This window comes from Gadus macrocephalus, chromosome 4 (assembly GCF_031168955.1).
Source record: "Gadus macrocephalus chromosome 4, ASM3116895v1".
NCBI classification, from domain to species: Eukaryota; Metazoa; Chordata; class Actinopteri; order Gadiformes; family Gadidae; genus Gadus; species Gadus macrocephalus.
In genome coordinates this window covers 19152084-19179539 of record NC_082385.1, presented here as the reverse complement: position 1 = coordinate 19179539, position 27456 = coordinate 19152084, and the positions used below count along the sequence as shown (strand labels likewise).

Below are 27456 nucleotides of genomic sequence, written 5' to 3'. Positions count from 1 at the left end.
TTCAGGAAGGGGGGGCCTGGACTTTCATAATCTTCGCTCGGTGAATGTAAAGGATGTTTGGTCGGATGTTATGACGAAGAATCATAATGTGAATGGGAATATTCTATAAATGTCTTGATATCATCTTTCGTCTCAACACATCTGCTGCAGCATCTTAAAGTCTCACTCCGAGAACTTTAAAATATGAATCAATCCATTAGAAGTATGAAAATATCTTCCCAGTGGCGTAACGGGGCAAACAAGGTGTCCTTTGACATCTACGTTTCGAGGCGATTGCAACAGTGCCACACATGATCATATTTGAATATGTTTCGGGGTAGTAATTAGCTGTCGATTTTGGAGGCCTTTATCAATAATGAACAGCTATAGATTTGCTTCCCGATGGAGATTTTTGACAAATTACATGTTATTTAGCATCTATACGTTAAGCTGAGTCCAATGAGATAAAGCTCGCCCGCTTGCTACACCGAGATCATGTCCTAGACCTAGGTGTACCATGTAAAATACATGTTACCATTTGCTAGAGTGTCATGCTCGGTGTCATTGGACTCAACGTGTAGATGCTAAATAACATGTAATTTGTCACAAATTTCTATCGGGAAGCAAATCAATAGCTGCTCATTATTGATTAAGGCCTCCAATTTCGACAGCTAATTACTACCATTAAACATGTTCGAATATACTCATGTGTGGCACCGTTGCAATCGCCTGGAAGCGTAAATGTTAAAGGACACCTTGTTCGCCCTCTTATGCCACCGGGAAGATATTTACATGCTTGATTGACTAATGAATTGATGCAGCTATTCCCCCAGAAGTCAGGGGTCAAAAGGTGAAAAGGAGCCGGCACCACGCCGCTTATGAGACAAAAGTTAATGTGTATTTCTCTCATAACGTTTGGTCATTATTAAAGAGAGGCCTGATTCTCAGATATGCAGGTTGGATGGCTACGTGATGCTTGTGGACAGTAGGGTTGTACACTAGACATAAATAGGAAGCAAACTCAGGAGAAGGAATGACCTCTCACAAATATTTATTTAATAAATTGTTTCAAATAACCCTGCCTCGTTAAATCAATGAGCTTGGTGTTTTGCTTTCAAAAATAGGTTATAGAAGAAGTCTAAACTGCAGAAAATAAAAACATCCAAGCTGCCTTTTAAGGATACCTTGGAATATCTGTCTATTTTTTCACCATCGGACCCTAGTTTAAGACAAAAACAACACAATTTACGGCAGCTCCTTTGCCACGTGGTTTTTTAGAGCCATGTAAGTATGAGGGGGCGGTCGATAGCAACCATGACGGTCAAGTGACTGGATGCAGCCCCGTTGAAAAAAATAGAATACCACCCTCAGGAGATTAATGATATTTAAATTATTATGACCATGAAGTCTTTATTTGCATGGGTTTACATTTCGTTCTGTGTAGCATGGAAAAATCGGAGTAACACTCCCATTCAGAATGCATTGGTTTACATTTCGTTCTTTGGAGCAAGGATATTTTTATTTATTTATTTATTTTCAGTTTTTGAGGGGGTGCTTCAAAGATGCTAATTTTTCTGCAATAATCCAAAATCCAATGGAAAACCCCGTTGGCTTTTTGTCAAGGGAACCCAGGGCGACGCTTCCGGGTTGGCCAACATACGTCATCCCTCCACCACGCTATACTGTAAAAACACATGTTCAAGTTGAATGATAATGCATGAATTTATTCTTTATTCTGCCATAGTATTTATTTAAGGGGGGAGGGGGGGCATACAAGTCTTTTGGCCATAGTGGATCCAGATCTGTTCCGGAGCATTTCAGCAACCCGGGCAACAGCGCAGGGTTGCCAGGTCCTGCAAAAAACGTCCTGCCCACATACCGTTCAAAATCCACCCAAAATGTCCAAGAAGCAGCCCAAATAAAAAAGATATTCCACTTTGGCCAATGTTTTGAAAGTAATAATATTTGAGGGAATATAATATATGTTGTTGTTTAAGCAGCGAAATGCATTGTGTGTGTGTGTGTGTGTGTGTGTGTGTGTGTGTGTGTGTGTGTGTGTGTGTGTGTGTGTGTGTGTGTGTGTGTGTAACACGCTAGGGCTGGGCGATATACGAATATATGCGATGTATCGCGAGATGTTCTCCAGGGGATGTATAAAATGCCCCTGTCGCGAACATCAAATACAAATTGGCACGTAATCTGTTTATTTTTGCCGGCGCCGGCATACTCATTGTGCGTTCACACCAAACGCGACGGGGCGACAAAATCCCATATAATGTGAATGTAGACACGTATCGGGCGAATTCTTCGCGAGAGAAAACCGGCAACAAGTTTTGATTTGTCGCGCCACACTATCGCCGGGCACAGGCGAGCGCGTTCACGAGGATTAGTGGCGCGACAAATTCGCTCGAGTTTAAATGTATTTTAATTTCTCGTGATGACAGCCAATCAGCGTTCAACAGCGTGGCCACTGAGTGACATGTGTAACGTAAACAGCCAATCAGCGTTCAACCGTCAAACTCAGTGCAGTGCAGTCCGGGGTGAACTGCAGCATGGAGGAGAAAGTGATTGTTGCCGTTTGCGACTCCCGGAGCTCTATATATAATAGTATATAATATAATATAATTGTATTACATCACGGCCAAAAGCTCTGTGCGCCTCCGACGTCTCTCCCTCTTCCACAAAAGGTAAAGACATGCAATGGCACAAACACACTCACTCCCCCCGCCGGTTGCGAGTCTGCGAGATTCTCATGGACGCACGTGTGTGACGTAGTCTGGACGGCGCGCTGCTGTAGGTGTGTGTACCTCCGACCGGTGAGTGAGAACAGCGAGAGAGAGAAAAAAGGATGGAAACTGAGGATTTGGTTTTGAAAAAGAATAGCATTGGATCCGTCGTCTGGCAGTGTATGTATAATAATTATCATGCAAACAGTTAATAAATAATTAACGGTTTGAATAAATGCTGTGTTGGTAAATCTAACTTGCTGTGATTTTCCTTTTCTTATGTGCAAGTTCTAAATTGTTCCAATACAAAGCACTAATGAGTTTAAACAATATGTTGTTTCATGTAATCTACATGCAGACTTATATTTCAGGAATACTAGAATTATTACTGACGTAACATTATGCCAGACATGGTTGAATCAAGCATTTATGATGTGCTCTAGAGGAGATTCAAAATATATCGAGATATATATTGTGTATCGAGATATAGTAAAAAAAAATCGAGATATTCATTTTGGCCCATATCGCCCAGCCCTATAACACGCTATTTTATGTTGAAATGCGACGTAATCCAGGGTTCACGAAAACGTACACTGTCAACGTATGCTTTTGTCGACTGGGTTGGCTCTCAGATATACGTGTTTCTAACAAGATGATATCATTAAAGGTTACATAAAGTAACGGTTTAATAACACAAACGCAGGAAACACGTGAGCTGCTAGTTTAGCGAAAGCAGCGTCCCTAACAACCTGACGTCGTTGAAACGATAAAATCTTCCTAACTATAAAACTAAAGATCAGACACAATCACTGATTGAAGATTATGCAAGTAAAAAGTATATTTCTCGCTAGAAACGTTATTAGAAACACGTTTAACGGTGAATCGGTCCTAAAATATTGCATTTCCCATTCAGATAATAAAGATTAATAAAGATCATACACATTCACTGACTGAAGATTATTCAAGGAAAAAGTACATTTCTCGCTAGAAATGTCATTAGAAACACGTTTAATGGTGAATCTGTCCTAAAATATTGCATTTCCCATTCAGTTAATGCTGGGATTTGCGTATCATATGCACGCGAAATGGACGCATCCGCCCTCCACAGTAGTTAATGCTGGGTTTTGCGTATCATATGCACGCGAAATGGTCATTTGGCATATGTACTGCACGCATTTTGAAAGTGTCAAACCGTGCGCATATTGGTGAGACTGGGTTGCTTGGCCTGCACCTTGACGTGGTGAGTGGGCTTTAAACTAAGACGTAGTTTTATTTTTTTTGTTTGTTATTGATTGTTTGTCACAGTCTAACCCTATTAATGATACAAAGCCTTAACTAAACCCCTTCTCTTCTGTTTGCAGAAACTGGAAACTTCAGAGTATATTTTATCGTAAGTTAGAAAATCTTTGTTTCCTCATCAGATCCCAGTCCATCATGCTCCTGTACTTGTCTGCCGTGCCACCATCATGCCTCATGCATCACCTCTCAGCGCCCTATCCAGCTGCATCTTATTCCGTTACTCCAGCTCTTTCACATAAGTGACAAACACACTCCACCCAAGTGTTTTTAATATTTTATTAATTATGCATGTAAGGGGTGCTTAAGTGGCCTGAAAGGTGCCCATCAATACAATGCTTTTTATTAATATAACATTATGGCTCCATGAAAAGCAAAGTACACCTGCCATTTACAGTTATCATTTATACTATCCTAGACATCTTTAATCTTATTTACATAGGCCTACAGTAGGCCTGATTTCCTCTGAATGTTTAAATAAAAAAAATCCCTGTCCATGTCAGATCCCTGTCCATCATACTCCTGTTGTTGTCTTCATGCGAGCGAGCCGATAAAATCTTCCTAATAACTATAAAACTAAAGATCAGACACAATCACTGACTGAAGATTATGCAAGTAAAAAGTATATTTCTCGCTAGAAACGTTATTAGAAACACGTTTAACGGTGAATCGGTCCTAAAATATTGCATTTCCCATTCAGATAATAAAGATTAATAAAGATCATACACATTCACTGACTGAAGATTATTCAAGGAAAAAGTACATTTCTCGCTAGAAATGTCATTAGAAACACATTTAATGGTGAATCTGTCCTAAAATATTGCATTTCCCATTCAGTTAATGCTGGGTTTTGCGTATTATATGCACGCGAAATGGTCATTTGGCGTATGAACTGCACGCATTTTGAAAGTGTCAAACCGTGCGATCTGTACGCATATTGGTGAGACTGGGAGTTCAACGGGCGCTTTTGGGACTTTTATGGCATGGAAAAGGATATTTCACTTTTCTCATCTCCCTTCTCCGCGGACCCGGATACTGCCCCAAATCAGCTGCAGTTGGAACTAATTGAACTACAGTGGGATGATGAGTTGCGCGGCCGAAAGCAGCAGCTCTCTCTTTTATCGTCAGCTGGAAAAAGGCAGATTCCCAGAAATGCAAACATTTGCAAAGAGAATGCTGAGCTTGTTCGGCTCCACTTATTTGTGCGAGCAGACATTCTCTGTTATGAACTTGAACAAGAACCACTTGAGGTCCCGACTAACTGACGCCCACCTGCGTGACATTTTATGCATCTCAACCACTGCTGTCAAACCAGACGTGACCCGTGTCCTGCAATCCAGATCTCAGTATCACCCCTCTCATTAGTATCAGTAAGTTGCCTGTTTCTCTGTCATGTAAAATGTTAAATTGAAGTTTCTGAATGGGTAAAATGTAAGCTTCATGGACAAATATACTTCTTAACTTCACAGTGTAATTACCTGCTATTTTTGTCAGTCAACAGATCTGAAAGAAACACTGAATTAATTTGTAGAAACCTATACTCACCTGTGGCTTACACTGCCACTTTAAAGAAATACAATAGGCTATTGTTGTCTGACTGTACAGTTTATGTTACTTTGTTATGGTAAAAAAGTAGTCATTTTTTTTAAATATGTCTTCTGAAATTAACCTGGACGGGCTATTTCTCACTTCTTGCTTGTGTGGTGGGATCTGGAAATTGTGCGAGACCTATGTTCATTTTCTTGCATGTGCATTTTTCATGGTCAAATTGTTGTTAGTTTCCTCTTGTTCTGAGTTAATGAAATTGAAGAAACGTCAATATTTTTATTTGACTGCAATTGTTGTAATACAGTTTATGTGAATTTGGCATGGTCAAAAAGTAGTCATGAAATCATACATGTCTTCTCAAATTAACTTGGACAGCTATTCCTCAATGCTTGTTCCTTGTGTGGTGTGATATACAAGTTGTGAAAGAGACTTTCTTTCTTCTAGCATTTGTTATTGTCAAATTCAAGACTATTGCAGACTATTGCATATCGTTAAATAAAAATGATGAAATGCAATTAATTTGTTTGTGCCTTTATTATGGTCCAAAGATATGGCGGGAGAGGCATTCGGCCCTCAAAGTATTGGAATCTTTCAAATATGGCCCGCTTTGAAAAAAGTTTGGACACCCCCTGATCTAGGTGGACACTCCCACTTGTGATGTCACTAAAATACAGAAGAGGCAGATTGTCAAACGGCTTGTAATGGCTAATCACACTCACAACCAGGCACGTTGGAACTATTTTTTGGGGGGGGCTGCTGGAAATTGGCAACGGTGCGTGCAGCACTATCCAACACGGCAGTAGCTGGTTAGAATCATAGGTTAACCATTGATACCGGATACGGCGCGACGCAACATTAATGTTTTATCTCATTTTCATGGCGTGTGCACCATAGCATGCACTGGCATTGGTTCAAATACACATGAGGTGGGTTTTGATTTTTGAAAACCACGTGACCCCCCACAGCAATCAAAGAAATTAAAAAAAGAAAAAAAGAAGCCGGCTGGGTGTTCATGTGATCGGCGATAGTGTAGGCCTCTTGAAGATCGTGGCGTTCAGAGCGCAGAATCTAAGCCACTGTGGGCTACTGACGAAAATCAAACAACACAACATACACATTACTTCTATTTAGTAACAATATTTATTAATTTAGGCTATTTGGCTGCTCCAACTCAAGTCAGCCCAGCCAGGCGATATTTAAGTTTCGGTTTTCAACTCTGCATTTGGTGGTGAGAGGGGGGGGGGGGGGGGGGGGGGTCCCACCCCCCGCACCCCTACTTCCAACGTCCCTGCTCACAACTGGTGGCATAATATCACCTTTTTTAGGTGTATGCATTTGTTTAAAAAAAGGTCATTTTAAAAGTCTTGTAAACATCCTGCCCTATTGATGCATAGCCATGAAAATGGTCAGATGTTGACGATCTTAATGAAATAAATCATAAATCCACAAAACAATTTGAGTGGTCTAAGAGAAGGAAAGTTTTTTCATTCCTAATTCATCATTGTACATCCAGTAGGGGTGTTCACTGGGTTATAATTGACTTGCAGATCTACAGTAGCCTAGCTCAAGTTCATGTGAGGTGAATACACTGTTAATTAAATTCCAAAGATTTCATAAGTGATCTGAAGTAAAAATACAACAAGATTGTTTCCTTAAACATAGATGTTTTGGCACTATTTTCGCCGCTGTGATATAAGGCTATCTGCCCTGGGCGGCTAAAAGCTTACCCTCCACGTAGACGACCCAACCAGAAGTAGTTGATTGTATAGGTGCACTGGCTGCGCATAGTAGCAAAATAATAACAGTGTTGAAAATAGGGAATAATTATCTTTGTGTTTGTAGACAAGCTACAATATTGTTGTGTTGTTATGGTATTCTATTCAAGCTAGGCTAAGGTTATTCTGCAGGTCCATGAAAGCAGTTAAAGCTCCCATGGCATGCTGCTTTATGGATGCTTATGTGTTAGTGGGCCCTTATTACAGTATTTGAAGATGTTCAAGAAATTCAGCTTTGGTGCAGAATTACAGCCACTACGAGCCAGTCCCACAATGAGCTTTCTACAAAATATGAGAAGAGGGTCAAGGAGGAGGGTGGGGGTGTGGCCCTGAGCAGCTTGTGGCCACGGTACCATGCGCTAGTGTTTACAGTGGATGTATCGAAATGTCTCGGATTCATAATATCATCCGGAGGTGCACACAGCTTTTGGCCGTGTTCTGTAAATATTCTAGAACACTCCGGGTGCTCCGACGGGAGTCCTGGAGCTCTTTATCTAAATATTACAATTTGAAATATAGATCTATGTTTCAAATTAGATCTATTTAATATAATATATATTTTATCACGGCCAAAAGTTTTGTGCGCCTCCGGATGATATTATGAATCTCAAACGACTGCGTCAGCTTCTCCGACGTCTCTGGTTCTTCCTCTTCCGAGTCAAACTGGAGGAGGAGAAAGGGATTGTTGCCGTTTGCGGACTCCCTGTACTTCCAGAACGAGACTCGTAGTGGGGGTTATTTCAGCCATTGTTGAGAAGGAATTTGGGGAAAGGAACTTTGGCTTTGACTCGCTGAAGTCCAGATTGAACAGTGACATGGAGGAGAAAGGGATTGTTGCCCGGGATTATCTCCCACCGGAGCCCCGTAGCCGGTTCCCCGGGATTCTCTGGGCGGGCAAAGCAGAGAAAGGGGAGGTAACCTGGCCCCTTATGAAGACATATGGGGCCAGATTCCTAATCGGTGCATCTGAGCTTTCATTTTATCAAAGGCGAGCGGGATACCTAGTGCTCGTTTTACACGTAACGTCATTTCTAGCGACTGGAGGACCATAGGCAGGCTAGGGGAACTCATTAATGGTAGAAAACCTCATAAAGTTAAATTTTCATGCTATGGGACCTTTAACGGTAAGGAAATGTACTTACAGTAAATGTTTCCAAGTACATCAGTATACAAATATTTGCAAAAAAGCTCACATGTTAATCAATTTGCATTTCCTGAACGACTGCAGAGCTGATGCGTGTTTTTTTGACATTGGCACGTAGCTGAATGATTAGCGTTGCAGAGGACTGAAAGTAATATTAAACAGCTATTCAATGTTATTTAGTGGAAACAGCCTAGACACCTGTCTGATATTAGTGAGTGAAATGTGATCTGTTTTGAGTTCACTGCGTCTGCCTCTGTATGAGACAATTTAGATTTAGACAGCTCCTGGCCACATTTATGAACAATGAGGGCATCTTCCCTTTGATTGATTGGGGAATCTATTTTGCCCGTTAATCACATTGCAGCAACGCTTTTTTATAGAGGAGAAATAAAGGGAGGGAGGGCGAAGAGAAGGAGGTGTCATTTTGAGGTTGTTTAGTTTCAAAATGATATTTTCTTTCACTCTATTTTGCTCTCTCTCTTTACTCTCCCCGACAGCTCCTTTAATGACACTGATCGGTCAGCGTCAAACACAGGACAACACACAGCGATTATCCCTGATTCGAATAACCCTGTAGATCGGTTACCTTTGACCTCTGAAACCCGACCCTCGGCCATCGACCCGCGCCACGACTACCTGCTCAGAGGACGCCAGCAGCCAATCAAAGCCCAGCCGGAACTCATCAGACACGCCCTGCCCCCCTGGGGGGCTTTCACTGAGAGAGAGAGAGAGAGAGAGAGAGAGAGAGAGAGAGAGAGAGAGAGAGAGAGAGAGAGAGAGAGAGCGCTTTATATATGAGTAAAAATATTGACTTTTAAACAGTTTACTTGATAGTCCCCTATGTCATCCTTTTTTTGTGTTTAACGTGATGCCTTTAACAACCGCCCAAAAACAACAGCAAAACAAGCAATATGTGGTTCATTGGGTCCCCTGTAGCAGGAAGCAGCCGGCTTACACCATCAGGAGGAGGCCGTAGAGGTAGGAGGTGGAGAAGTCGGAGGGATAGGTCAGCCTCACAGCCAGCTCTGGAAGGAGGAGGGAGAGAGCGTAAGCTGGAGGAGAGATGGGAGAAAGACTAGTAGGTCAGGCAGGTCAAAGGAGATAGCAAGAAAGAGTGTGGAAGAGAGACAGAGATAAAGAGAGAGAGAGACATAGGCCCCGTCCACACGGAGCCGATATGGGTGAAAACGATCCGGTTTCGTTTTATGCGGTTTAGGAATATCCCCGTAAAGACGGAGTCATTGCGAATCCGCATTGAGCTGTAGAAACGCTGTAGTAAAAATTCAAGGCGCTGGTTCTCCACAGAAAAAAATGGAGCGCATCAAGCCTGCGCCCATTCAGCCTACGCGCTGTCTACAAACATTCAGTCACATGGAGATTCAAACTTTTCAATTGAGCAGAAATACTTTTTAATGTACAGTTAGTAATTACATTTATCAAGGGGCTTTATTTGAAGCTACAAAAAGAATACAAATAAAATAATAAATAAAAAATTCCACACAACTCTGATGTCCCCCAGCTGGTGGGGGGCTAATGATGTCATCGTTTTGGGTTTCAGGCGTCCACACGAATCCTAACACGAAACCGCATAGGTCCTGATAGATTTGAAACCACCTCCGAGGGTGGTTTCAGAAATGTGTGGTTTCGGGCACCGGATTAGCCGACTCCGTCTGGACGGTCGGCCGAAAATCGCACAAGACTTATGCGGTTTCCCCAAAAAATTGTCTCTGTGTGGATCTCTGGATTTTGATTTTGAGTTAATTATACTTACTATATTATGTTTGCTGTGCTTTGAATTTGATGACTTTGCATTGATATTAGGGTGACTCTTCCTCTCCTGTGCTCCTGATTTGATATTGACATTGATATTAGGGTGTTCCTTGTTGCATGATTGTTGTGCATTCCTTTAATTGCCTGTGAACTCTGTGATTGGCTCAGGGCCTGACATGGACAGCATAGCCAGCCAATGCAGGAGTGGCTGGCTCCACCTGTTGTTTTGGGAAATGGGCGTATCCTTCGTTAGCTGCACAGGATATAACCAGGAAAGTATCTGTGGGCTGGGCAGAAAGAGGACACTACAGGAGGGGGCCACCTGCTAACCTGCAGACTGGCAGTAGGCTCTTGGCCTGTGGTAGCTACTTCCGTCCTCTTGGCGGGTGTAGCGGGAGAGAGGAGGATCTGCACAGTTCTCCAAGCTGCTTGACGGTGTGCGTCGAGAAGACCAGGCACAGGTTTGAGGTTTGAAACCAGGTTTGAAACCAGATCAGGTTTGATCTGGTTGTGAGGGTGCCCTACCGGCGTCCCCCGGTCTGAACCCCCCCCTTCCACTTCCACATCATTCTGAAGTAGACTGAACCGCGACATGGATGCCCGCGATTGTCTCCCGCCGGAGCCCCGCTGTCAAGGCACCACCGCCTTGGAAGTGGGCAGCGTGCCTCGCGGCGGTGGTGCTTCGCAGCGGTGGTGCCTCGTGGCGGTGGTGCCTCGCGGCGGCAGGCAGCAGGGCTCCGGTGAGAGACAATCGTTAGCAACAATCCCTTTCTCCTTCATTTAGCGGTTCATGTACTTCAGGGAGGCAAAGCCAAAGATCCTTTCCCCCAATTCCTTCTCAACCATGGCTGAGATAACCCCCACTACGAGTCTCGTTGTCCCGGCCCACTTGAGATCAGATGGGCTGTATGTGGCCGCTGAACCAAAATTAGTTTGACACCCCTGCTTTAGAGGAAGAGTACGACGACCAAACCAAGCGTGAAAACTCCACAACATCCCTGATTCGTTACCCGTCCTATGGAACACTGAATATCAATGCCAAACAGGCGGCTCACCAAAGTGGTCATGTGAGATCATCTTGGTCTCTGATTGGACTCTCTGTCTGCTCTCCAATGCCGACCGCAGTGGCAGGTTGTCCTCCAGAATAAAATAGGCTGTTGAAGAGTAGAGACACATGTTAGCAGAGGCTTTGGTCTCCAAAGAGGGAGACGTGAACTCACAGCCTTGACCTTAAAGATCCCATATCATAATTTTTTAGGGTTAATCATTTCCTTTGGGGGGTACTACTAGAATAGGGTAACCTGCATGTATGTTAGAAATACTGCTTATTATTCTCATACTGTTCATTTCTGCAAAACGTATTTCAGTGTCTTTCAAAAACGGTCTGATTTGTATCATGTAGCTTTAAAGCCCCCCCCCCCCCCCCCCCCTGTGATTGGTCAGCACGCCAAATCTGTTGCGAGAGGTCGAACGCTTTGCGCGCGTGTTGGCAAATTCACCCGCCCGAGAAGTTGTAAACATTGTGGGTAGCAGGGAGGCGGGACTCCTGCATTTCAGCACCGCTCACTGTCTGATGTCACACTGTTACGGAGGTAAAGTTTGAGCGCAAACAAGCTGCTTCACACACTGATTATTTTTTTTTTTAATCGTTTAAACACGTTTTCTGAAACAATAGCTCAATTTCTCAAAACTCTAAACACAAACCTCAGAAGAGCCAATCATTTTGTCAAAACTAGACAATTCTTCTCAAAACTGATTTTTTCCACCAAACACTAAACACAGCTTTCAAATGAATAACTCTTAGGGCCCGTGTCCACCAAAAGCCTTTTTAAAAGGCGGAGCGCTCCGTGCACTGCTTTCAACGCGTTTGTGCGCGCCGCTCAAAAAAGGCGCACGGAGCGTTTTTCGTTTACGTCATTAATACGCATCATCGCTTGTATCCATAGATATACAGCTTCTATCTGTTGGCTCCATCATCTGGCATCTGACACCTGAACGTCCTCTCTGGTTGCTCCTACAATTTTATTAGAAAATGAACGCAAGATTTAGCGCTTCTTGCCGTGGCAGCGGAGGTTGCAGACGATCCCCTGCGCCTGTCGTGGTTGCCCGGAGGAGAGAGTGGGTCCACAGCATTAATCGTGGCAGGAGGCAGTACGGGGAATACCACCTTTAACGTGAGGTCGTACAGGACCGGACACTCACTCACAGCTGTTATTAAACTTTCGTCCGACATGTTTCAGTTTGTTTTCAGTTTGTGTTCTGTTGATACTTTTAGCCTTGCCTCCTCCTCGATTGGTCGTTTGAAAAAAGCGCCGATGACGTGGAGCGCTTTTCTTCAAAAGTTCAACTGTTTTCAACTGGGGCCCGCGTCTAAAAGCGCGAGGCGCGCGGAGCGTTTAACCGCCCCGGGCGGCTTTTTAAAAGGCGCGCCATAGAGAATGCATTGCAGACAGGCGCTCCGCCTTTTAAAAAGGCTTTTGGTGGACATGGCCCCTTAGAGAGCATCAATTAAACACTGGTGTGATCAATTCAAAACACTTCCATCAAAATACTATTTGCATATGTTTTGGCCTTATGAGGCCATGTTACATATTCCAATGTATAAAATTGTTTAGAAATAGCTTTCTTTTTAAAAGTTGCAATTATGTGGTACATAAAGTATAAAGACTGTTGCCATATTGTAATACAATACTGTGAATATATCATATAAATATTGCATTGACACAATCGTATCAGAATAGGATACAATGCATATGTGTCTATCCAATGAGCTCCAATGGGCTAAACTCACAATGTTCCAAGAGTCATTCTGTACACCTATAGTTGATGCTGCAACATTGTTCTGACAATACACCAATGTTACCTATTTTGGTAAATTACAGTACAGTAATTGCACTGATAAGTCAAATGAAAAACACTACAGTAAGAAAATGTTTAGAATATCTTTCGGGGATGTAGGCTTTACTGTAATATAGTAAAATGTTCAGCTGAGCCGACTGCATAAAAAGCTTTTCGTAGGCCAAGAAAAAATAAAAATAAGAATATAAATGAGGTGAAACAGATCTACATGTACATCAGTATGTATCCCACCTCCAATCCTGAATATGACAAATGACCATATCTATGACATAGTAGAGCTCACCAAGTCTTCTTTTATGCTCTGACACATGATTTAAAGGTTGGGTATGGGATTTGCGAAATGCCAGCAGATTTTGAAAACACACAACTCAAATGTTCCTACCCCCTCTCCTTCAACGCTGACTCTGACTCCACCCATTCCAAGTACATGGACGCGCAATCATGCACGAGCGAACACAGATGCGCGAGAGCGAGTAATTTGCTAGTTAGCTAGCTCCAGTAGCTACCGCAGGATAACAACAAACAGGAGCTTGCTCTGGGTCACGAGGTTTGAGTACGTGCACGAAGGGGTCGCGCGCGGGGGAGGGGGAGTGCAGTACGACCGTTTGATTGACGTACTTACTGTCCAATGCAACTCGGTGGCTCTGGAAATCCTTGGCTGGAGTTTTTCGAGCCCTGCCCGTTCCACAGATGATTGACTTGTTTAATTTTCATGTCAGTACCTCTAACTCAGTGGCTGTAAGTGGGTTATGATAAGGATTTCAAGTAATTTTGCAAAAATGGCCAAAAAAGCGAATTCCATACCCAACCTTTAAGTGTTTTGCCAGTTGTGTTTGAACAGGTGAGAAGTGAGTTAGAGTTATTGGTAATTAGCTGTTGCGTTTTGAAGGCCAGTGTAATCCAGGTGAACCAAGATGATGAAATTTGTTTTTGAGTTTAGCAAAAATGTGAAAACAGTGGAATTGTGCTTAGAGTTTAGCAGTCTGGAATCTTGTAGTTGATACATGAGCTTCAAGTTTTCAGAATTGTGTGCATGGTTCCATTTTTTGTGTGTATACAATCGAGAAAACTGTAAGGGGCGTTCTCGGTGGGCGCAATTAATCCCCCTAGCTCGGATTTGTGAACAATCAATTGTTACTATTAGGTATTTTAAAGAGTCCTTGAGCAAGCCCTAATGTTCTCCATCTCTAACCGACGGGTTCTTGTAACTTTGGCATTAACTTGTGTCCTCCAGAACAGTACATTGTGAACAGTACTAATGCTAGAAGTTAAGTCTTTTATCTTACAGGGGACGTCAGCGAAGATCAGCAGCAGAAGCGAAGGAACTCCAGGACCTTTAGAGGAATACATAAACGCAGGCGTTGTTATGTAATTTAAGCACATAAGCTACCCCCACATAGCCACAATGAAGCAGGATCATTATCGAACACATAAGCTGCATTACCCCCAATTAGCTACAAGGAAGCAGGACCGAACACATAAGCTGCAATTACTATACATAGCCATAAGGGGAGCAGGACCATACATACAAGCTGCAATAACTACTCCAGCCACAGAAGGCAGCAAATTTAAGACAGACGAGGAAGCTGGAGCCAATACGTCACATAGGCCACGCCTACTTGATACAAATGCAGACCCTCGATTCAAGGGACCCAGAAGTAGATATCTCCGTTCACTCCAATACAAGTGGGGAACAGGAATGTGTCTCCGCAAAAAATGTCTGGATATCAATCAAAGGCTCATAATTATCTTTATGCCATGTCCTAAAAAAAATTATGTTTTTTCTTTTCAAAACGCCACTTCAAGCGTTTTATTAGCCGTTCTCTTGAATTATTTTTTGCTGAAGGAGGGGTGTGCAGTTGAAAGGAGTCGTAGTGAAACAAATGTTGTTTCGACCTGGCATCCGAGAGGGCCTAGATCAGTGCTCCGTTAACGTGTCCGATTTTTAGACTGGTTCAGCTGCTGCTCAATAACTCTCACGGTCCTCTGCTTGCGATCATTGTGATTCACCATATATTGATCAATTTATTCAAAAGATCCAAAGACAAAGAACAGGTGCATTACGGTATCATTTTATATTTTTGTTAATAGTCCAATAAACATTTCAGCGTTGGTATTACATTTTTCATTTGCTTGTTTAGCTACCTATGTATGACAGTTAACAATGTTGGTGTATTACAATTATTTATGTGTGTAGGCCACTCCAACTTCGTTGCTGGTTGAAATCTAACCATTTATTTGTACATAAGTTATTGATGGCATTTTTCGTAGATAGTAAGTTGGAAGGAATCTGTTTCTTAAGCAGTGTGACACTTGGAGCTTGCATGACGGAGCACAAGTTGGCACAAAGCACTCAAAACTGCAAAAATACATTGTTCAATTGTAGACTTGGTGCTTGCATAACGGAGCACAAGGCATAGTTAAACAGTGCATTTCTTTTTGAACAGCCAATCTAGGGATGGGCCGATAGTAGATTCTATCGACTATCGGCGATAGATGGATTCCATCGTCGATCGTCTCAAGTTGGCGATAAAAAGGCGATAATTATATTTTAATAATTAATTTAAAAAAAAAAATTTTTGATGTGGTAGCTATTTTTACAGCTTAAAAAGACCCACAAATTGTAATTGAAATTAACTGGAACCGGTGGAAAACATACTATGTAGCGCTGACCTACCGGTCTGCTCGCACGGCGAAATGACATCACACCCCGCTGCACCATTTCCGGGTCACAGCTGTGGTACATGAGCTGTGTTCGAAATCGTTCCCTATTCACTCACTCACTATTCCCTATAGTGTTCATGATATAGTGCACTACATAGGGAACGAACAAACGAGAATTCGGACACTACGCTGAACATTTCTAAACGTCATTTGCGTCAGTAAATGCGCCGGGTATTTGTGTGACGCAGACAGATGCGCCCAGATCATGTAAACAAACCGGGCACTCTCGAGGAAAGCTGGAGGTTGTATTGATGTTGAATGTTACATTTTCTTGTTAAATCCCAAATAAATTGTTGATATTTCTAAACGAAAGCCGGAGACTCCATCATTCAATGTATTCGTTTTCGCCGCTTGCGGTTATTCAGCTTCTTCTTCTCCTCGGAAAAACACGACCGCATTGCATTGTGGTATATGGAAGTAACACGTAGGGAACATCATATGTACACTCAAATTTTGGGTATTTTAAGTGCACTATCTAGGGCATGAAATTAACCAGTGAGAATTCGAACAATGCTACAAAATGGTGAGCACCCTATATAGTGCACTATATCCGTGATAGGGAACGATTTCGAACACAGCTACGAGCTGTGTGTCATCAGCGTGTGTCAACATGACAGCGCCGCCGGCGCCGACGCATCGAAACTTAAATCAGCGGAGGCTCACGCTGGTCCAAGGGGAAGACCATCGTAATCATTTTTAAGAAAAAATTAGAAAAAAAAAACGCGATTTTCTTCAGTGATAAATTATTATAAATAATTTATATTATAAAATTATTATAAAGTTGCCCCCCGATAGTATCGACTATCGGCGATCGCTAGGGGGCGCTATCGAAAGATGGAAGCTTGTAGACGATTGCCCAACCCGATCAGTGACCTCTGTAATTTTTTTACATTTAAATGTATGCCCATCACTAACTGAGTTTAGCTTTATCTATTATTACTTTTATTTTCTTCCGTTCTTTTCTTAATGTTATGTGTATTTTGTTTATAAGATAAAACAAGAGAAACCCAAACGTATCTTATGGTCTCGTATTTCTGCAAATAAAAGAATAAATTCATGCATTATCATTCAACTTGAACATGTGTTTTTATAGTATAGCGTGGTGGAGGGATGACGTATGTTGGCCAACCCGGAAGCGTCGCCCTGGGTTCCCTTGACAAAAAGCCAACGGGGTTTTCCATTGGATTTTGGATTATTGCAGAAAAATTTGCATCTTTGCAGCACCCCCTCAATAACTGAAAATGAATAAATAAATAAAAATATCCTTGCTCCAAAGAACGAAATGTAAACCAATGCATTCTGAATGGGAGTGTTTCTCCGATTTTTCCATGCTACACAGAACGAAATGTAAACCCATGCAAATAAAGACTTCATGGTCATAATAATTTAAATATCATTAATCTCCTGAGGGTGGTATTCTATTTTTTTCAACGGGGCTGCATCCAGTCACTTGACCGTCATGGTTGCTATGGTGGTTGCTATCGACCGCCCCCTCATACTTACATGGCTCTAAAAACCACGCGGCAAAGGAGCTGCCGTAAATTGTGTTGTTTTTGTCGTAAACTAGGGTCCGATGGTTAAAAAAATAGACAGATATTCCAATGTATCCTTAAAAGGCAGCTTGGATGTTTTTATTTTCTGCTGTTTAGACTTCTTCTATAACCTATTTTTGAAAGCAAAACACCAAGCTCATTGATTTAACGAGGCAGGGTTATTTGAAACAATTTATTAAATAAATATTTGTGAGAGGTCATTCCTTCTCCTGAGTTTGCTTCCAATTTATGTCTAGTATACACCCCTACTGTCCACAAGCATCCCCCCCCCCTCCCCATATGGATTTAGAGAATTGTTGCCACGTCCCAGTGTTGGAGGTATCATATATGAAAGAGGGCATTCAATTATAGCCTACTACAATGATCAATTAGGAGGCTGAAGCCCTAAAGGAAGTGATGCAATAGGTGACAACATTTAAGTAAGCTCTACCTTGGGGTCTCTTATATATCAGGGGGTCTGAAAGGACGCATACGCTTCAACCTGTGGCTCCAGCCCTACAGGAAATAACTCAGCAAGTGCTCCATCTCTTTGCACCTCACCCAGCAGCTCGCTTGCAAGATTTTGGCCTGAAGTTCTTCCCAGACCTACACCCTAGCCATCCAACATGCATATCTGAGAATCAGCCCTCTTAATAATGACAAAAAGTTATTAGAGAAATACACATTAACTTTTTGCTATCTCATAAGCGGCGTGGTGCCGGCTCCTTTTGACCCCAGACTTCAAAAACGTGGCCACAGGCCAGCTGTGTCTACACACCTTAAGCCACAAATGTACACCTCCATCCCACAAAAAATGAGGACTAGAAACTAACCTCTGTCTTACGTACATTTACTGTACTGTTGGAGGTCACGCCCCTTTTCCGGCCTTTTCGAGATAGCTAGGGATGCTAAAATGTTTACACACATTTCCCGGGGCCCCGAGAACGACATATCCGAGATTTGGACTTCTAGCCCTTAGAGAAAAAAAGTTTTCCCAAATGGACTGTCATTTGGACAAAGCCCCTCAGAAGTGTTGCCTGCAAGACCTAATGGTTCAGAATTTGGTGGAAAAACAGTTTTTGAGATAGGAAGGTCCTACCGCCCTGAAATTTGAATACCTTATTCTAGGGCCTAACTGGGACCCCCGCACCGAAACTTGGCCCGGTCGGACCCCGAGTTCAGGAAGGGGGGGCCTGGACTTTCATAATCTTCGCTCGGTGAATGTAAAGGATGTTTGGTCGGATGTTATGACGAAGAATCATAATGTGAATGGGAATATTCTATAAATGTCTTGATATCATCTTTCGTCTCAACACTTCTGCTGCAGCATCTTAAAGTCTCACTCTGAGAACCTTAAAATATGAATCAATCCATTAGAAGTATGAAAATATCTTCCCAGTGGCGTAACGGGGCAAACAAGGTGTCCTTTGACATCTACGTTTCGAGGCGATTGCAACAGTGCCACACATGATCATATTTGAATATGTTTCGGGGTAGTAATTAGCTGTCTATTTTGGAGGCCTTTATCAATAATGAACAGCTATAGATTTGCTTCCCGATGGAGATTTTTGACAAATTACATGTTATTTAGCATCTATACGTTAAGCTGAGTCCAATGAGATCAAGCTCGCCCGCTTGCTACACCGAGAGCATGTCCTAGACCTAGGTGTACCATGTAAAATACATGTTACCATTTGCTAGAGTGTCATGCTCGGTGTCATTGGACTCAGCTCAACGTGTAGATGCTAAATAACATGTAATTTGTCACAAATTTCTATCGGGAAGCAAATCAATAGCTGCTCATTATTGATTAAGGCCTCCAATTTCGACAGCTAATTACTACCATTAAACATGTTCGAATATACTCATGTGTGGCACCGTTGCAATCGCCTGGAAGCGTAGATGTTAAAGGACACCTTGTTCACCCTCTTATGCCACCGGGAAGATATTTACATGCTTCTGATTGACTAATGAATTGATGCAGCTATTCCCCCAGAAGTCAGGGGTCAAAAGGTCAAAAGGAGCCGGCACCACGCTGCTTATGAGACAAAAGTTAATGTGTATTTCTCTCATAACGTTTGGTCATTATTAAAGAGAGGCCTGATTCTCAGATATGCAGGTTGGATGGCTACGTGATGCTTGTGGACAGTAGGGTTGTACACTAGACATAAATAGGAAGCAAACTCAGGAGAAGGAATGACCTCTCACAAATATTTATTTAATAAATTGTTTCAAATAACCCTGCCTCGTTAAATCAATGAGCTTGGTGTTTTGCTTTCAAAAATAGGTTGTAGAAGAAGTCTAAACAGCAGAAAATAAAAACATCCAAGCTGCCTTTTAAGGATACATTGGAATATCTGTCTATTTTTTTAACCATCGGACCCTAGTTTACGACAAAAACAACACAATTTACGGCAGCTCCTTTGCAGCGTGGTTTTTAGCATGGACATAATAAAGGATGGACCACTGACTGGAAAATGGCCGCCCATTCATTCCTATGCAAACTGCTCAGTGGCGCAGGGTAACATCAGGCCCCCAGGATAGGCGCATACTTCCGCAATCCACCAGTGCTCAGAGGCCAAGCCTGGTATTGCAGCTGTTTAAGCTGGCTGTGGACGGGGGTCCGTCATTTCATGTGGCCCAGAAGTAGATATCGCCGTCCACTCCAATACAAGTGGGGAACAGGATTGTGTCTCCGCAAAAAATGTCTGGATATCAATCAAAGGCTCATAATTATATTTCTACCCTGTTCTAAAAAAAAATATTTTTTTTCTTTTCAAAACGCCTCCTCAAGCGTTTTATAAGCAGTTTATGTTGGGTGGGCAGCTGAAAGGAGTCGTACTGAAACAAACGGCTCCTTGCTATGGACCTATTTTGAAGTGCACGGCTCCATTAAGGCCAGACACAGCAGGTGAAATATCGATTTTTTCATGCCCTGGTCAAATTTGAGATTTTGAGCTAGTTTGCCTCTTTAACTTGTTATCTTTCATACTACCATAAAGAAAACGTCAAAATTACACATTTATGTGTCTGTTTCACTGCATTTAGTTCAGCCGCGGCATCCATTTTGTCCTAAATTTACCAAGAATTCTTACTTCGAAACGCGTTCAGCATTTCGTCTTTTTACACATCTGTCATGTCTGGTATGATTTTAAAGCTCTGAGCCTCGACCAGAAGGCTGTGTAATCCAAATATGGGCATTTCCTTTCTTTTCAGCAACCAATCCTGACTTTCTGAAGGGGGCTTTAAAGAACTAAAGTCGATTCATTGGCTGACGGCGCTTTTCTGCTGACGTGATTCGCTCAGTGCCTCACGTGTTGTCTTTTTGACATTTCCGTGTTAGCTTGCCACGGGAACTTTAAAAATGCCTCGTCTTACTAAATTGTCCGCTAAAAGAAAGACACAAATGGGTCTAGCAAGATCCACGAGAATATATCAGCCGGCCGAATTGCCTCATAACCCTCCAGTGAACAGCATGTCCGGTCGTAAGTTGTTTGCTAACCGTGAGGTGATAGAGGGTGCCACTGACTGCGCGACACAGCAGTGGTCTATTGTCCATGTCTCTCGTCTAAATGAGATGATAAATGATCTTCTGTGTTCTAACTGTGCCGAATCGGATCTGTCAATAAACATTGATCCAAACAACCAGGGCTTTTGCAGTAGTCTGATTCTGGAGTGCAACCGTTGTAAAGCTGAGGGTGGGTATCGGCGAAGCGTGTATACATCCACACGACTGCAAAGTGAGACCCGCGGAGACGTCGCCTTTGACGTAAATGTGCGCATGGTGCTGTTGGCACACGAGTTGGGCTTGGGTTATGCTGCGCTGAAAAAGATCAGCAAGGTTTTTGGGATCCCTTCCCTTCATTTGAAAACGTACCAGCGACATGACAAAAGAGTTACAGGTAGGCTATGGAAAGATGAGGAATGATTACAGACTTGGATGATAATAATGTAGGTCTAGTAATAATAAATATATGTAGGCTACTGTATTAGGTAAATGTACACATTATTATGGCAGATAGGTATTAACTCTATACACATCCAACATAAGTATGTTACACCACTAGTAGTAAACATAATACACCATACAACAGATAATATTATATTAGGCTAATAATACATTATCTGACAATACAATTTCATGGATGCAAAAAAGATTGATTCATAACAGTAACAAAATGGCATAACATTGTTGTGGTAAGTTATTCTTTTGAAAAGGTTTTCTGTTTTCAGTTCACTGGCAAAAAAAAGGACATAATAAAATGAGCAGATTTTGACAGTGTGTATTTTAATTTTAGTGGCAGAAATTGAGAGGGGACTAGGGTCCTTGCACAAGGCCAGGGAGAGCATCAGGCAGGCGTATGCAGATATGGATCCGGAGGTGGCTGAGTCACTGAGGCAGGATACGGATGCTGTGATAGACATTGGGGTCTCCTTCGATGGGACCTGGCAGAAGCGAGGCTTCACCTCACACTACGGTGTGGGTGTCTGCATTGACATCCTGACAGGTCTCGTTATAGATTACGAGATCCTGTCATCTTACTGCCATGCATGCGCCTGTAAGAACAGTGTGTTGAAAGCAGGAGGAATCAGAGGAGGAGTTTGACAGCTGGAAAGAAGGCCACAAGGCTGACTGCGCTAAAAACTTTGCTGGCTCCAGCAAGGCCATGGAGCAGGAGGCTGCCAAAAGGATGTGGGGTAGGTCAGTGAGCCGTCATCAGCTCAGGTACACGGAGATGCTGTCGGATGGAGATAGCTCAGCATTCCGGCAGGTAGTAGAGCTGAAGCTCTACCCGGGTCAGGAGGTCACCAAACTCGAGTGCATCAACCACGCTCACAAAAGAATGGGCACTGCACTCAGAAAGATAAGTGGAGGCAAAAAATTGGGTGGCAAGGGATCAGGGAAACTCACGGCAAAGAAGTGCAAATCTCTACAAAATTTTTACAGGGGGGCCATTCTAAATAATCAGGGAAACATTGAGGGCATGAAGTCGGAGATATGGGCGGGCCTGCTCCATTGCATGTCTACTGACGAAGTGCCATTGCACAACAGATGCAACCCCCAGTGGTGCTTCTTTAGGAGGGCGGAAGACAACGGAGAGACCCCTGACAGCCACTCGCTTCACTCAAAAAACCATTTGTCTCGGGAAGTGGGTCAGACACTTCTGCCCATTTATCATTGAACGTCAAGTGACAGTCTCCTGCAAAAAATGCAGCATGGGGGCACACAAAATAACAATGAGTGCCTCAATTCAGTTATATGGGCTCGCTGCCCAAAAACAGTGTTTGTGGAGAGAAACAGAGTGGAGGCGGCTGTAAGCATTGCCATATCATCTTTTAATGAGGGTGCGTCAGCCATCCTTAATGTGATGGCCAACCTGTGGCCATCACAACCTGCTGGAGAGCACAACAATCACCCTAAACACCATCAGGGAAGCTGACATGCTGAGGGTCACCAAGGCAAATGCCATCCTGTCTCCTCAAACAAAGGGAAAGAGAAAACATGAGAGCAATGAAAGAAAAGTGAAAAGGCACCAGCAAGAACAGGAAGAGGGGGCGACATATGGTGCAGGGATGGAAATGTAGGCCCAATGTTCTGTAAATGCAAATCAATTAATTACCATAGCCTACTAAAACTAGATTAAAAAAATGAATTGCATGTTTTGTGTAATCATTTTGATTTAAGTTATGAACTGGTTCATGATGATACAGTATGTATAAGTTAAAATGTTACCTTATTCACCTGCACAATACCGTATAATTAACCAGCCTGTTACAGCAGTTGTTGGCTTTCTATGGCTGCCATGTTATTAAATTATTTATTTAAATGTTCTTTATATATTCAAAACTGTTATGACTAAGAGCTTGAGCCTTTATTCTGCGTTCTAGTAGATTTTTGCTGTATAAATGTATGAAAATCCCCTATATAAATCTTTAAATGCCGTTTTCTCAAAATGAGTGTTTTTCCATTTTTAGGTGCACATTTCTCAGCCTATGTAGAACCTAGGTACACCACACTTCCCAGTTTCACACATAGCATTGTTATGAAGACATCTACACATGGATTTATTTATAAATTGTTCCTGGCCAGATTTATGGGTCATTTTACCTGGAAATCATGGCGAAAATAGGGTTTTTAAGGCCATGGATAGTATATTTTGATTTCCCAGGTCATAAAAGCAGATATCCTAAAATCCATGTGAGGAGTTTTTGTCATTTGATATATAAAAAAAATAAAAAAAGAATTTTGGTCCTGGCTTTATCACAGTTTAAGATTCATGCACCGGAAATATATGCAAAAACGTGGATATTTAATGAGATTCAGCCTAATTAGCATGATTAAATATGCAAAATTCAAAACCTTGTAATACATTTTTTTCTTATAATGATGTATGTAATCGACTGGTAAAGTTTCATGGTGATCCCTTGTATTTAAAAATGTTACCCTATTCACCTGCCATGTCTGGCCTTAACTTCCGAATTAAATTAAATTCCGAATTAACTTCCATTAACTCCATTAACTTCCAAAGTCTGAGATTTGTCCTTTTACTTAACATGAATGGCGTTACTATGGTATTATATGGAGCAATCTTACATATTTATGAAGTTTAATATTATATTTTTATATATCACAGGCTATCTTATTAATGATACAAAGCCTTAATTAAACCCCTTCTCTTCTGTTTGCAGAAACTGGAAACTTCAGGGTATATTTTATCTTAAGTTAGATAATCTTTTTTGTTTCCTCATCAGATCCCAGTCCATCATGCTCCTCTACTTGTCTGCCGTGCCACCATCATGCCTCATGCATCACCTCTCAGCGCCTACCCAGCTGCATCTTATTCCATTTCGAAAAAGCGAGCATCTCACCAAGCAAAGTTTTGCTAATGCCTGCTCAAGTTATTTAAATACTTCATTCTATGGATATCTGAAAATATTTACAGATGGTTCTAAAGATCCCAAAGGACAGTGATCCTCTATGATCCTCCACTAAACTAGAAGAAGAAGAAGATCTCTGCATCCGGTACGTCACGGACTAGGTCACGTGTCTTGGCCCCATAACGCGGAAGCAAATCGCTCCTGTATGTTACCCTGCGCCACTGAGCAGTTTGTATAGGAATGAATGGGCGGCCATTTTCCAGTCTGTGGTCCATCCTTTATTATGTCCATGGGTAACATACAGGAGCGATTTGCTTCCGCGTTATCGGGCCAAGACACGTGACCTAGTCCGTGACGTACCGGATGCAGAGATCTTCTTCTTCTTCTAGTTTAGTGGAGGATCATAGTTTTTCCCCATATACCGCCACCTACTGGACTACTACACAGGAGTTTGTGACAAGGACGTTGGCAAATGATACTTTAAATCCTAAAAATAAATTCAAAGAAAAAACCTAACTAACAAAACAAAATAAACAAAATAAAACAAACTAACAAAAGAAATGAATAAATAAAAAAATATATATATATATACTTAAGGTTAAATTATTCTAATTAGGTTAGTATCTTTTAGCTAATTTATCAGCAATTTCATTGCCATATATTCCATGGTGGGCTGGAATCCAACAGAACTGAATAACTAAACCAAGGCTTATAATATTTAAAAGAAGATGCTTTACCTCTATCACCAAATCTTCACGTATTGAATTATCTGTTATAAAACTTAGTATCTACAATAGGGCTTTGACTTCGAACTTCGTGATTCGAATATAATTCGAATATCAAAAAAATAAATCAAAATTCGAACGAATATTAGGCAGCCCTTAATATTCGAACCTGTTATGGGCAGGCCAAGAGAGAGAGACGTCGGAGAACCCATGCAGTCTATTCATAATATTGTAATGATCACAGAAGAGGCAGTGAATGAAGTATTGATGAGACAGCGATTTATTAGAAACATAATAAACCGTTGGAACACGCAAGACCGGTAACCATAGCAACGCCTGTAAACAAACCTCCCAAAGCCCAGGGCTGAATCCGAATACTCATACTTATAGTATGCATTTTGTAGTACGCCACAAATATAGCGCGTCCGAATGCTCAGTGTGCATTGTGTAGTACGGAAAACGTTTCCGAATGCGTACTACCGCCACAGTATACAACGGTAGGTCACTACGTGGACGAAGAAGAGATGGCTGACCCGACACTACCAACAGCGGCTTAGAAAGACGTCATAGAAAGCGGCGAAAAAAAGACATTAAAAAGAGTAAAAAAGTAAAGTAAGTAATTAAGTAAAAAGAGACATTTTTAATTTAATAGCAACGATGACAAGACGGAAAACAGGTAACTTATCAAGGTAATTTTGCCGGCATCTGAGGGGAGACACGTCATCTCCAAACATCCGGTGGAGTTACGGCGGTGTTCGGAAGAGTTCAGAGGCGTTCTACGCATAGCTGTAGACCGTTCTAGGCGTTCTACGCATAGCTGTAGACCGTACTACACTGTGTAGTACATGTAGTACGGTCAAGGAGTAGACACTGAACATAAATAGTATGTACTAAGTATTCGGATTCAGCCCAGGTATTACTGAAGGCATTTAATGGTCAAAATATTATTAATAAATATTCGAATATATTCAAATACTAATATTAATAAACAAACGAACTTCGAATATGATTTTTGGCCAAAAGTCAAAGCCCTAATCTACAACCCATCTAAGAGCGGTTATTATTGTGGCCATCTCGATTGAGTATACTGATAAAGTCACCCACTCTATATCCATATCCTTTTTCAAATTCTGGAATATATATGCCAATACCACATTGTCACCAACTTAGTATCTACAACCCATCTAAGAGCGGTTATTATTGTGGCCATCTCGATTGAGTATACTGATAAAGTCACCCACTCTATATCCATATCCTTTTTCAAATTCTGGAATATATATGCCAATACCACATTGACACCATTCTATGATAGCTTATAACCAAGGTACACACTGTAATACTATAATCAAGAGGACATACAGGCAGTTCAAATAAAAAGAGATAGAACTTTATTGATCTGGAAACTTCATAAATATGTAAGATTGCTCCATATAATACCATAGTAACATAGTAAACGTATGTAGGCCTAAAAAATTCAGTTCAATGTTATTGCTTAAGAAACAGATTCCTTCCAACTAACTATTTACGAAAAATGCAATCAATAATTTATATAAAAGTAAATGTTTACATATCGACCAGCAACGAAGTTGGAGTAGCCTACCCAAATAATGAATTGTAATACACCAACATTGTCAACTGTCATACATAGCTAACCATAACCCTGTCATACATAGCTAAACAAGCAAATGAAAATGAAATACCTACCAACGCAACTGAAATGTTAATATTAGACAATTAACAATATTATGAAAATTACGTAGGTCTCCCATAATCATTCAGGTAATCAATACGTCCGTGCCTGTTACAGCTATTTCAATGATATGTGTGTTATATATCCGTGTTCAACGCCATTCATGTTAAGTAAAAGGACAAATCTCAGACTTTGGAAGTTAATGGAGTTCGTTCATGGAAGTTAATTCGGAATTTAATTTAATTCGGAAGTTAATGGAGCCGTGCACTTCAAAATAGGTCCATAGCAAGGAGCCGTTTGTTTCAGTACGACTCCTTTCAGCTGCCCACCCAACATAAACTGCTAATAAAACGCTTGAGGAGGCGTTTTGAAAAGAAAAAACGAAAAAAAATTTAGGACAGGGTAGAAATATAATTATGAGCCTTTGATTGATATCCAGACATTTTTTGCGGAGACACAATCCTGTTCCCCACTTGTATTGGAGTGGACGGCGATATCTACTTCTGGGCCACATGAAATGACGGACCCCCGTCCACAGCCAGCTTAAAGAGCTGCAATACCAGGCTTGGCCTCTGAGCACTGGTGGATTGCGGAAGTATGCGCCTATCCTGGGGGCCTGGTTTTTAGAGCCATGTAAGTATGAGGGGGCGGTCGATAGCAACCACCATAGCAACCATGACGGTCAAGTGACTGGATGCAGCCCCGTTGAAAAAAATAGAATACCACCCTCAGGAGATTAATGATATTTAAATTATTATGACCATGAAGTCTTTATTTGCATGGGTTTACATTTCGTTCTGTGTAGCATG

The 27456-nt window shown here is 41.8% G+C and overlaps 1 protein-coding gene across 1 annotated transcript in view; it reads right to left on the bottom strand.

The window, feature by feature from the left end:
• Positions 1-27456, bottom strand: part of LOC132455455 (inactive dipeptidyl peptidase 10-like) — a 234018-nt gene that overhangs the window by 101263 nt on the left and 105299 nt on the right. Inside the window, exons 13-16 of the mRNA XM_060049316.1 lie at positions 14384-14431; positions 11294-11392; positions 9424-9493; positions 9055-9183 (exon numbers count right to left, since the gene is read on the bottom strand). Coding sequence (XP_059905299.1) covers positions 9055-9183; positions 9424-9493; positions 11294-11392; positions 14384-14431 — 346 coding nt within the window. The remainder of the gene's footprint in view (positions 1-9054; positions 9184-9423; positions 9494-11293; positions 11393-14383; positions 14432-27456) is intronic.